The following is a 13438-nucleotide window of genomic DNA, read 5'->3' on the forward strand; positions in this document are numbered from 1 at the left end:
GTCAATATGCTGTTGATGCCCAGCTCTGTTCCACCAATATCAAGGGAAGGAAGTTCCTGAAGCCAGTAATTGGGTGGGTGGAGAGCAGTAAACTGATTCACCGGGCTGGGTGAGTCCCAGGCATAGCTGCCAAGTCTCCCGCTGAAAAATGCGGGATCAGCAGCGGCGCAGCACCGGAAGTCGCTTCTACGCGTGTTTGGACATGCGTAGAAGCAACTTCCAGTGCCACCGCTGCCCGATTTCTGGTGCCCAGACATGGGCAGAGCGGCACCCGAAATGGAGCCTCCCTGGCAGGTAGGAAATCCAGGGGATTTCTGGGGTTTTTTTCTATTTAGGATAACAGCGGGAAACGGATTAAAATCCAGTGGTTTCCCACGAAAAATGGGAGACTTGGTAGCTATGGTCCCAGGTCCAGAATATTTCATTTCATTTCATTTTATTATTAACCTACTGAAAAGGATTGAAGTAGGTCAAACACTGAATCCACTAGAGGGCAGCAGTGCATATGAATGTTCTCTTGTATACATATTTATAGCATGCTTCAGCAAATGCAAGACCTAATTTTTCCTAACTGTGCCAAATATTTCTTCTATATTATTTCAATAATCCTGAATTGAATTTACAGAAACTCTGTAAAAATAAGCCAGTCTTACCTCCAGTGAAGACGTCAATGTGGCGCTTTCCTGATGCTGTTAGATTCCCAGCATGGCTTAAGTCCAGGGATGACAAGAGTTGTAGTTCGGCAACATCTGGAATGCACCCTGTTGTTGACAGCTGGGTAGAGTGTTGGACTAAGGCCTAGGATGTGGGAATGTTAAGGATAGTAGGAAATGATATATTGAATAAGTATTATCCTTCCTTCACTCACGCTAGTGGGTGGTGTAGCAGAGCAGATTCCCCTCAATATCACAGGAAGCTGGTTTGCAGATTCATTTGAATCTCTTTAGTTAAGCAATCCAATCTGGCTTGCCCTGGTGTCCCCTTTTATCCCTCTTAAAAGAATAAAGACACAAGAGTCTTTCCTTGAAAGTAACAAGAAGTTTACTCACATTTCAGTTCAAGATTTGATCTCTGAAAGGCAGGCTTTACTTAGTTAGTTACATAACAATCTGTGAGTTCATCTCACATGGAGATTGAGCTCATGTGCTGCTAGCTGAGAGCCAGCAGACAGCAAAATTACATGAAGAGAACAAAATGGCTGCAGGAGAGCAGCAAGCAAGCGAGAGAAGACAAGACTGAGAAAATGGCTGTGTGACTTGGCTCTTTTATGGAGTCAGCCAGAGCCATGCCCATCTCCCAAGTCACATGCAGGGGGAGAATGCTCCAGACCAGTGGAACAGGAACTTACACTGACTAGATACCCCCCTGCCTGTGTCCACTCTAAGAAAATAAAGAATGTTGCATTTGACTGGACCAATGGATTATATCCCACATCCCACATAAATCAACCACTCAGCGATGAAACTCGCTGGCTGACCTGGGACAGTCACCTCCTCTCTGGCAAGCCTACCTTACAGGGTTGTCAGGTTGATAAAATGGGGAAAAGAAAACAAACTGCGCCACCTTGAGCTCCTTGCAGGAAAGACGAGTTCTAACCGTAGGAAATCAATATAATATTATTCCCGTGTTGCAGATGGGGGCTTAGGCTGACAGGGCGACCTAAGAAAATGAATTCAGCGGCTGAAGACTTCCTGGCTACTAATTAAGGTGCTCATCCAGTATGCTGTACCAGATAATCCTTACAAGCAAGGAAACCTACTTTGCCCAGAAAACCACCTAACGCCAAGAATGATTGGAATGTGTCCTGTTCTGTAGCGCATCCTCTGCTTTCACTGCCTCACGTTCTCTAACCTGATGCTGCTTCCCTTTCCAGCTATTTGCCGGTTCCCGTGTCAGAATGGCGGCATCTGTGAGAGACCAAATGTGTGTTCCTGCCCAGATGGATGGATGGGGCGTCTCTGTGAAGAGCGTACGTACCTTTATTATTTTTTTAAAAAAATCTGTGTGTGCTACCCACCTTAAAGCACCTGAAATTACAGCCGTACCTTGGAAGTCGAACAGCTTAGTTCCCGAATGTTTCGGCTTCCGAACGTTGCAAACCTGGAAGTGACTGTTCCGGTTTGTGAATGTTTTTGGAAGCTGAACCTCCGACTGGGCTTCCGCAGCTTCCGATTGGCTTCAGGAGCTTCCTGCAGCCAATTAGAAGCCACAATTTGGTTTTCGAACGTTTTGGAAGTCAAACAGACTTCCAGAACGGATTCCGTTTTACTTCCAAGATCGTCTTCTTTCTCTGGCGATCACTCATAGCTGAGTAAGATTGTATTCCATAAACACTGTTTTAATAATGAGTTCATAAGTGACTGTGGGGGCCAATTCTGGATCCACACGTCCTTCCACAGTGGGGACATAGGTTTCAAGGCGGGAGTTGATCACAGTCAGGGTTTGCCAAGCATGCCTTCCTCTTAGCACGTTTCTCCCTTGCGTCCTGAGTTCGAGTGTCTTCAAAGCCCATGACACCTTTGGTAAAGGCTGTTCTCCAGTTGGAGCGCTCACAGGCCAGTGTTTCCCAATTATTGGTGTTTATACTACATTTCTTTAGATTTGCCTTGAGACAGTCTTTAAACTTCTTTTGTTGACCACCAGCATTACGGTTTCCGTTTTTAGGTTCGGAATAGAGTAGTTGTTTTGGAAGACGATAATCATATGACTGTATGCATCCCAAATTTCCGTCCACATTACTGGCGTTTTCAGTGCTTGTCGGAATCGGTCCAGAAATTGTGAAAAGTTCAGTCTTCCATGGAGAAGTTCAGACTCCCATCTCCTCACTATCCTGTATCATTATTGGTTCGTGCCAATTATTCATCCCTCAGCCATGGTCATCTATCTGCAGCGAAACCCTAGAAATAACCCATCGCTAATGAAATACTGAGGCCACAGTCCTATCAGCACGCTTACCTTGGGAATAACCCCCGTTGAACCCAGTGGGACGTACGCCTAAGTAGATATTGCACTGGGTTGCGCTGTAATAGTAGCAAATGTAATAAAATGTAGTCACAAAAGTTCTTCCCTCTCCGCACCCGCCAAGTTCAGATCGTTTGAGATATACACAGAGCAGCGGCGTAAATATTACAAGGAGCACCCAGTGCACATCATCTTCGTTTGCTAGCGTTTTTTGTAACCAGGTGAACTGATTATACACCAAAGATAAACAACTCCGAGCCTGAATTTGCACTTCAGAGAGTAATAGCCAAGCAGGCAGTTGAAAGGGAGCCAAATCAGGTGCATTTGGTGCCCCAGCTGCCAAAGCAAATGGAAACGACACGGTCTTGTCAGGGCCTTTTCTTTTTAAAATGGTTTGTCTATATTGTACGGGAAATGCAATGGGTGGTATTGAGCTACGTTTTGCTCAGAGAAGATCCTCTGAACATGACTAACTGGTTCTGCTAGCGGAAGCCCACATGAGAATTTCCACCAGTGCAATGCCCCCAGTGCCGGATTTACGTATAAGCTCAACAAGCTATAGCTTAGGGCCCCACTCTCTTGCCCCCCCCCCAAAAAAAGATAAAGGAAGAATACCTGTGGAATGCCCTCCCACCAGATGTCAAAGAGAAAAACAACTTCCAGACTTTTAGAGGAGATCTGAAGGCAGCCCTGTTTAGGGAAGCTTTTAATCTTTAAGAAATTAGTGTATTCTAATATTTCTGTTGGAAATATTAGATAAACAAATTATTATTATTATTATTATTTCCAAAATATAAGATAAAAAGCAAATAAAATGAAACCTACATGCAGCAACAGTGTTTTGTGTTGTGTAGGTTCCTGTGATGTAAATAATGGGCCCCGCCTGCTAGCCTGCTCCCTAAAATATCACTGGTTTGCTCATTTCTATATATAGGGTGCCTACACCCTATATATTCCTATCTACATTCCTATCTAAGGAATCAATTTCAGCTTTCATGGCTTCTAACCATGGTTGAGCATCTTTTGAAGTCAATTCCTGAACCTCCTTGAAGCTTGCACGTTCAAAAACTTTTTCTGAGCTACTAAGAACATCAACAGCAGTCTTAGCAAACTCATCAACAAATCTCTCAGGCTGTTTGCCTGTTGTGGCCTCTTATGGTTGCAGGGCAACGGCTTGAGATACCTATTAGGTCCATAAATTACCATATAGCATATATTCAACACAAAAAACAGCGACAATTTGTTGTTGACAAAGGACAACTGGACATATAAAGGGCCCCTTTACCTTCAGTAGCTTAGGGTCTCATCAAACCGAAATCCGGCCCTGAATGCCCCCCACCCCTTGCCTCTCTCCCCCATACCACCACAATGGTCTACGGGAGTCAGGAGAACACCTGGGACAGGTGCAAGCGATGGGAGGAAGAGAGGAGATCTTTCCAACAAGCAAGGGGTAACGCTTGCACTGATGGAACATTTGCAAAAGCAAGCCGCTGAAATCCTCCGTAACTCATTTCTGTTGGTTTGCTGCGATTAAAACTTAGCTGAATACCAGCCAACGTGTCTTTTCCCGCTATACAGACAATAATATATGCCTTCATTCCCACTGTGTAAAGTAACATACAGTGGTACCTCTACTTACAAATAACTCTACTTACGAATGTTTCTACTTACAAATGGAGCTCCGTCCGCCATCTTGGATGCGGTTTAGATAGGATTTTTTCTACTTACAATTTTTTTCTCCCAATGCATTCCTATGGGATTTGACTTACAATTTTTTTCTACTTACAAATGTGCATTTGGAACGCATTAAATTCATAAGTAGAGGTACCACTGTATTTACATTTACATTGGGAAGCTGTTTGGTGTTTGCAATTCAAACAAAGCAGGGGAATTTCTTCCAACTTGTATGCTCTATGCTGATCACAAAACTTACCTTTTCTAATGGTAGTTTCTAAAGCAGCATTCTAGGTCTGCCTGCCCCCCTTTATGCCTGAACAGATCAGTCTGAGGTGGAGCAGACACACAGCTCTGGCCTTGCATTTGACATGTCGCCCCTCGTTTCCTTACCTTAGTGTCGACAGCGAAGCTAAACCGAGACTCCCAACACTTAGGGACTGCTTTTGTGCTCTTGGTCATTGCCATCTGCCATCGCAATTCACTTCTCAATTCTCCTTTGGAAGGAAAGGAACAGACAGCTGTCTAGATCCATCAAAGTTCATGTTTTCTTTTCTTTTTTTCCCCATTTGGCTTGGAATGGTAGTAACATCCTGGGAGGGAGGCTTAAGAATGCCTTCTCTAATGTCATCGCAGTTTGTAAAGGATCTAATGTCGCTGATATTTCATGTGCCTCTTAACTCAGAAAAGAGTTAAAGGTTGCTGATGAAAGTGCAGTTGGGAATTGTATAAAGGCAATGTGATTTAACAGAGTAAGCTAGGGCAAAACGTTTGTAAAACATTTTTTTCCCTTCCCTCTTTCTTCTTAGTGTTTTAACAAATGAAACTGATTTGCAAAAATGATACATGTTAAAATATGAGTGAAATTGCACACACCTTTGTAATTCAAGAAATCTTTAATACAAATTTTTTTACAAAAAAAACATATTTTTTTAAAGCTTGGGCATTTTAGTTCAATCACTCCACTTTATGGAAGTGATTTTTCTGGTCCTAATATTGATGCATTTATTTTCTCTTGTACACCCCCCCCCCAATCTTCTCTTTAGCAATCTGCATCCTGCATTGTCTGAATGGAGGTCGCTGTGTGGCTCCTTACCAGTGTGACTGCCAAGCAGGGTGGACCGGATCCCGTTGCCATCAGGGTAAACCTTTCTCACTTTGTGCCTCCCACTATCTAACAGCAACATCTGCTACGTTGATCTGTAATTGTTCCTGGGAAGCTTTGAGGGACAATGTCGTAATCTTATTGTTGCACACCACCCCAGTCTACTGTGACTTCAGGGGTTCCAGGCACCGAGGAGTCTGTGGTGTCTTTATGATATATGGCTTATTTATACACATATACAACCTGAAGCTTTCGATGAAGGGGCTCACGGCAGCAGCAGCACCCCAAAAGTCACCAGCTTATTCCAACATCAGCATCCTTTCTCTGCAGCCTTCCTTGCTCTGAAAGCACATCCCAGCTCACCTTCTGTGCTTCCTGGTTACATCACTCCCTAAACTAAGTGCTCATTATCTGGGTGGGGCTCCAATTATTTACATACCAACACCTTTTTCCTTGAATGCTTTGAACTCCTGATGGTTCATCCCCCCACCCCAGGCAGACACATTTCAAAAGAAGTTTCACCTGTTGATTTGGCTAAGTTTGCCAAGTCCAAAACACAACCCAGGAAATGTGCCTCGGCTAATTAGCTTTGACATACATGCTAATTACCAAGGCTTAGAATACATGCTAGGCTTCCTTAGAATTTAACCCTTGGATAGACCGACACATAAGCTTAATTAAACATATTGCATTACTTTGTAAATGAGTGTTTTTCTTAACTGGTCTTGCAATGCAAGTTTTCCAGCAAGGATGTTTCCGCAAACACTCATAGCAGTGTTAACGTTCACAAAGACCATTTAGCTATAAAATCTACGTACAACATTTCCCAGTTGGTATACCAAGTCACAGTTTAAAAAGAAAAGAAAAAGCAGGTGGAGCTATGGTCTCAACAAGGGCCGTCTTAAGCATATCGGGCGGCGGGCGCCGTGGTGCAAAGATCGCTCCAGCGCCTGCCCCCCACCCCGTTTCCCAGCACGGCCCTGGTCTCAACCACTGAGCCTCTTGGGCTTGCCGATCAGAAGGTCAGCGGTTTGAATCCCCGTGACGGGGTGAGCTCCCGTTGCTCTGTCCCAGCTCATCCCAACCTAGCAGTTAGAAAGCACACCAGCGCAAGTTGATAAATAGGTAAATGGTGGGAAGGTAAACGGCATTTCTGTGCGCTCTGGCTTCCATCATGGTGTCCCATTGCGCCAGAAGTGGTTTAGTCCTGCTGGCCACATGACCCAGGAAAAGTGCCTGTGGACAAATGCCGCCTCCCGCAGCCTGAAGCAAGATGAGCGCCACAACCCCATAGTCGCCTTTGACTGGACTTAACCATCCAGGGGTCCTTTACCCTTACCTTTTACCTCAGGTCAAGGTGGTCCAACTTTTCATACCAAGTGGGCTGCAAGAGTACTTTGACACAGAACCCGGGGAGGGGCACACACTGCCTGGGGGGGGGGTTGAAATTTGAAGCACACACCTCTCAGAGCCCTCTATTGGAATATAATATATATATATGATAATAATAATATTGGAGAAAACTGGATATTGAAACCTGCTTAACCTAAATCATATATCCCAGTTTTACAGCGGCCCTTTAAAGTACGCTTCACGCAGAGTATACACAGTCAGAAGTTGACCTGGCAAAGAAAACACCAAGAGCGTAGGGAATTATCTCCCTTATATGAAACCCCTTACTAGCTGCACACTTGTAAAAGTATGCAGATGAAAATACAAACGGTTGGGTTTCTTTAACTGAAAAACAAACTGACTCTAAAGAGACTTTAAACTAAAGATAAACGCTTTCTCCCACATTCCAAACCTCCCACAAAACTCCCATTAAACTACCCAAGAATTAACAGCAAACTAGCATTATAACTAAGCAACTCTCATACTAAGATTCAACTAAGGAATCTCTTAAACTGAGAGTCTCTCTTACTAAGATTCAACTTAGAATCTCTTAAACTGAGAACAACTAAGAGAGTGATCTACTTAGAGATGAATCAAACTGAAAGATCTAACTAAGAGATACAGAAGGCTTTCTGGCAGAGCCTTATATACAAGAAGCAGAGCCCACGCCTGTGAGCAATTAACAGAAACGCCGGCACCTGTTTCTCTTAAACAGACAGTATTTACATTAGACCGGCTTTAAAGTAACTTGACTATTCAAAAAATCCAACACCCTCATGCTGCTTTCTAATCAAAGCTGGCTAAGTGAGGCAATGGGAGCTCTAGGAAGGAGATGTGGGTCCTAGAGCCCCCTCCCACCTCCTTCCCAAAACTGGGAAATTGCTAACTAGGCTTTGAGAAGGAGGCAGGAGGATGTGAGGATCCTATCAGAGCCCTCGCAACTCCTTCTCCAAACCCAGCGCCTCGCTTACATGGCTTTGGGAAGGCAGCGTGAGGGCTGGGGGGGGCATCAAATGTTGCTGAGGGCCGCCAAAAAATGCCTTGAGAGCCACCCGTTGGACTCCGAACCTGGTTTAGGTGCACACTTGAAATAACTTTAAGCCTACTTTAAAAATGTAAATGTGTGTGGAAAGCTCTCAGTTGAATTTATTTGTCCTCCGTTTCCAAACCTGTAATATTAGAGGCATCCATTATGTGTTGTCTTGAGAGGATCGCACCAATGTTTTTTTAAAAATTAAACTCCTTAAATAGGACTACCAGTTTGTCTTGGGCTGCAGTCCTATGAGGTGTAAGCCCCGAGGGGAAAACAGTTGGGCTTCTAAGTAAACAGCCATAGGATTGCACTCTCAGTTATTTGTTCTTATAAAACCTAGTCTTTGTGTCTCAGATTTAACAGGAAATGCTCTCTCTGCCCATTTTCCGGATAATTAAACAGCTAGCGCAGTGAAACCACTATAGCTATCACATGGCTATTTGGGCACTATTCCTCCTGGGTGAGATTAGTTCCTTAATTATTTGTCCCTTATGGTTCAGCTACATGCTGTTCCTTGTAGTATCACAGCTTCCACAGAGATTCTGGCCCTTTCCCACTTGACATCCATGTTCAGTTAGCAATAAACAGAGACGTCCTTATCAAATCATTGCATTTTTCAACTATTTCTTTTCTGTACCTTTCTCCTTTTTTTGGTTTTTCTTTCCATTCCCTATTTTCTGGGTTATAAGAACCAGGATGGATTCTGCACATGCAGGTTAAGAGAATTGGTTTAAAATGTATGTTTCGGGGGGGGGGGGACAAAAAAAACAGCTGACTTTTGCTGTCACGATCCCTTCATGTCTGTCAATGGAAACAGGCACTTTGGATCCCTTTAATCTGCACCCATCACGATAAGTTTGCGCCATAGAGAAATAAGCCCTATTTTGCATGTACAAATTCATCCTCAGTTGTAGGCCTATGTGTAAATATTTTCAGTTCTCAAGGAACGAAAGTCGGGTGACACAGCGGGGAGTTCTGATAGAAATCTCCCTGAAGTTTGTCATGATTCCTGCCTTACTTTTTCTGAAGAAAGGGTTTAGGGAAACAGCAGGTGGGCGGTTCCTTCTCTTTTCTTCAGCAGCCAAAAGAAGAAAAAGGGAATGCATGTGAAAAAGCGAAGCAGTGCAGAGAAAGGCCGAGGCGTATGGCAACAAAGGAAATGTACATGTGGGAAGGAAGCCATATGAATAAAGAAGGGCAAACTGGCCACTTCCACTAGCCACTGAAAGTTCCTCCCTAGACCTCCATTTGTTCGCGTCCACATGAACAGAACAAAAAACCACTAAAGTTTTCAAAACCGATGTACAGAATCCTTCATAGAATCATAGAGTTGGAAGAGACCACAAGGGCCATCCAGTCCAACCCCCTGCCAAGCAGGAAACACCATCAAAGCATTCTTGACATATGCCTGTCAAGCCTCTGCTTAAAGACCTCCAAAGAAGGAGACTCCACCACACTCCTTGGTAGCAAATTCCACTGCCGAACAGCTCTTACTGTCAGGAAGTTCTTCCTAATGTTTAGGTGGAATCTTCTTTCTTGAAGTTTGAATCCATTGCTCCGTGTCCGCTTCTCTGGAGCAGCAGAAAACAACCTTTCTCCCTCCTCTATATGACATCCTTTTATATATTTGAACATGGCTATCATATCACCCCTTAACCTTCTCTTCTCCAGGCTAAACATACCCAGCTCCCTAAGCCGTTCCTCATAAGGCATCGTTTCCAGGCCTTTGACCATTTTGGTTGCCCTCTTCTGGACACGTTCCAGCTTGTCAGTATCCTTCTTGAACTGTGGTGCCCAGAACTGTTCAATTTGTTTATTATTATTTATTAAAGACACATCTGCTTGCATTATCATTGCAAGCCATGCAGTTAAACTGGCTGAAAACTTGCTCAGTTGGAAACGGTTATGTGCGAGCAATTATACCAGCCACAATGTAAACTGGGAGGGCTAACCTGCGTCTCCCCCTCCCGGATGTTGTTGGGACTACAACACCCATCATCCAGTGTGGCCCTTCAACATCTGGGAGGCCCGTGGGCTGGCCACCCGTGATGCAAACAAATGCTAATGGGGATCTCTGGTCTTCTAACACAGCCGTCTGCCGGTCTCCATGCTTAAATGGTGGGAAATGCGTACGGCCAGATCGGTGCCATTGCTCTTCACCTTGGACTGGACATGACTGCTCTAGGTATGTATGTAGTTTTGGTTTAAGAGTTTCGTCCCAAATTCTGGCCTCTCTACACACAGCCACTTAAAACAGGGCTGGAGAATGTAGAATCCTAGAATCCTAGAATTGTTGAGTTCGAAGGCACCCGAAGGGTCATTGAGTCCAACCTCCTGCAATGCAGGAATCTTAGCTAAAGCACCCAGGACAGGTGGCCATCCAACCTCTGCTTAGAAACCTCCAAGGAAGGAGAGTCCACCACCTCCCGAGGGAGATGGTTCTACTGTCAAACAGCTTGGGAGCTGAATGTGGCCCTCTGGACCTCTTTCTTTGACCCTTGGAGCTCCTCCCCAGCCTCACCTTGCTCACCCTATTTTGCACCCAAGAGTTTTTGCCTGTCTGGAATGCATGCACGAATTCTTCCTTGCTGGCTGAAGGATCGAGAGGAGTGTGTGGCTGTATGTAGAAGCTCACCTATTTCAGCTGGAAAATCTACTTAACATTGCTCCCTCCCCTTTTTCCTCTGACTGCCAACCGCTGGCATGAAACTCCCAGAAGCTTGCCAATAATAATAATAATAATAATAATAATAATAATAATAATAATAATAACCACAACCACAACCAGAGCAGACGTCTTCCCAATGTAGCACATTCTGTTTTGTACTTGCATGAAATGATCTGTAGTGAATAATTAACCTGTCTTTTCATCTCATTCCTTATGTGCTAATCTAGGAAAAGGAAATCTGGATTCTACCACTTTTAACATGAACTCTGGACATTCCAGGTCTGATACAACACACCCTGGTATTTTACAGGCAATGTAAAATTGAACCCAGTGCAGGGTTTGTTTGTTTTTTTAAACAACAACGACAACGTGTTTGAGTTTTTTAAATGTTCTTTCTTAATTTTGTATGATGTTTTCTTAATACTTTTTTATTTTGAAAAGAACCACCTTTTTCACACGCAGAAGTGTTATTGTATATGCTGCTGTCAGTACACACAAATGGACAAACAATGTTGTCGACTGAGAGTATTTTTTAATTATTGTTGCAAATCCTTGAGCATAAGTTGTGCCCTGTCATCCTCTGGTTCACACACACACACACAAACCTGCCCGTCCCCCAATTTTCCCCCAAGCAGTTTTTCATGTAGCATGGAAGCCCTACTGTTTGAAAGAGACAAATCCATCTCTCCCCCCCCCCCCCGCAACAAAGAATGAATTGTGTGGTTCTTTCAGACCTGACCATCACAATACTGTAATACGTAGGAGGCCTCCCCCCCCCCTTGATTAGCGCTGGTGTGAAGCAACACATGACTTTACTGTAGATTTATTGCTTACCTATTTAAACACACACACACACAAACACAAACACACACAAACACACATGTGTTGTGGTGGTGCTTGGTTGCCGTTTAATTCAGAATTAAATAAGCAAAACAGTAGTTGCTGTTTTCGTAAAAGAGATGGAAATATGGCTTCTTATTTGCCTGCCACTGACATCATTTGTTTGCCGTCCTTCCTTCCTGAGTGAGGCCGTTACACTAGTGATCCTAAACAATACAAAGGAGCGGTGCTCAGAGTACTGTAATTGTCATCACAAGAGGTCTCAAACTACGACGATTCAGCCACTGCTAAATTTAAAAGGTGGTCAGGAACAAAGGGGGAAGGACGATGTTTGGACCCAGTGCTAATTCTGCTGTATTTCATATATGAAATTTACTACTTTCCAGCCTGAGTGTTTTCCATAGAACAGGGATGTCCAACCAGTAGATCATGATCTACCAGCAGATCCCTGGCTGATCCTGGTAGATTGTGGAATCCTTACCGTGTACAAAAAAAGTTATGGGGGGGGAGCTAAAAACCTCAACATCTCTGTGCACTTCCCTCCTAAAAAAAAGACACTATTTGTTCACTTAATGGTCACTCCTTGACCATTGAATTCTGGTTCTCCCCCTGCCTCCCATGCCCACCTGTGGCAACTTATTTTTGGCTTCAAAGAGTATTGCAGCTTGCTCCTTAGAGGTGTAAATGGGCTTAGCATTGCTGGATTGCCTTCTGCAGAGGAGTTCCCTTTGACACAGAGTAATGTGGCCGGTGAGCACATCTTTTGCTTGCAATACCTGTGATTAGGACTCAAAGACTCGCAGTAAAACAATGCAATTTATTTTTATTACGAGCGTATTACGGTTGCCCATAAGCTCCAGACTTAGCTTATGGTGGCGCTTTTTCGGAAAACTGTGAATGGAAACAACGGCGGCATCCGTTGCGAGTTTTCAGGGGGCTCGTAGTATGTTTGCATGTAATCTATGTTTAAGCAAAATGATCAGAGACTGAATCTGTCCTGTAGGCTTCTGGTTTTTTTTTAAAAAAAGCAAAAGATGGTACTGCACTGCAAATGTTACACGCAGGTGTGAACAAAACAGGGCATAGGAGCCAACCCCTAGGGGCTGAGGTCCCTTCGGCCCCCTCAATAAAATACAGTGATGCCTCGCAAGACTAAATTAATTCGTTCCGTGAGTCGCTTCGTCTTGCGATAATTTCGTCTTGCGAAGCGTGGTTTGCTGCGGGGGGGGGGGACCCGCAAAAAAAAATAGTCTTGCGATACACGGGCATAGAAAACTTCGTCTTGCGAGTCACCAAAAACATCACAAAACGCTTTTGTCTTGCGAGTTTTTCGTTGCGCGAGACATTCGTATTGCGAGGTACCATTGTATTTGAGGGGGCCGGGTCTAACCCCTCCCCCCAACACACACGTTGATGGGCATTGCCATTCAAATGGTGTGTGTCACATCTTGTGATCCATTATTTTATTCAAGATGGCACCCCTGAAACAGGGAATGAGATTACTTCCCATCTGTAAGGTACTTGAAATACCAGTTCTGTGCCACCCACTTAAGCATTTGTGCTGTGGATAGACAACCATGACTGTTTACTGGAAAAATATCTCTGTACTTGGAGTTAAACATCAAGTTTCCGCTGACTGTGGAAGACCACTGACTAGAGCCCTGGTTTGAAAGCAGCCCATGTGTCTGATAGCAGTCAGATTCATTCCAAAAGGGTAGGAAATAATTGTTAATCTTGTATAACCTCACTGTCACAGCCCTTTCTG

The 13438-nt window shown here is 44.1% G+C and overlaps 1 protein-coding gene across 2 annotated transcripts in view; it reads left to right on the forward strand.

The window, feature by feature from the left end:
* The window catches only part of SVEP1 (sushi, von Willebrand factor type A, EGF and pentraxin domain containing 1), a 137424-nt gene extending 126081 nt beyond the window's left edge, over positions 1 to 11343 (forward strand). For both annotated transcript variants that reach the window (XM_035140342.3, XM_035140343.3), the window contains 4 exons: positions 1874 to 1969; positions 5682 to 5777; positions 10257 to 10350; positions 11061 to 11343. In XM_035140342.3, the coding sequence (XP_034996233.3) occupies positions 1874 to 1969; positions 5682 to 5777; positions 10257 to 10350; positions 11061 to 11091 (317 nt within the window). In that variant the 3' untranslated portion in view covers positions 11092 to 11343. The remainder of the gene's footprint in view (positions 1 to 1873; positions 1970 to 5681; positions 5778 to 10256; positions 10351 to 11060) is intronic.
* The last annotated feature ends 2095 nt before the right edge of the window (positions 11344 to 13438 follow it).

This window comes from Zootoca vivipara, chromosome 15 (genome assembly GCF_965207765.1).
Source record: "Zootoca vivipara chromosome 15, rZooViv2.hap1.1, whole genome shotgun sequence".
NCBI lineage: Eukaryota > Metazoa > Chordata > Lepidosauria > Squamata > Lacertidae > Zootoca > Zootoca vivipara.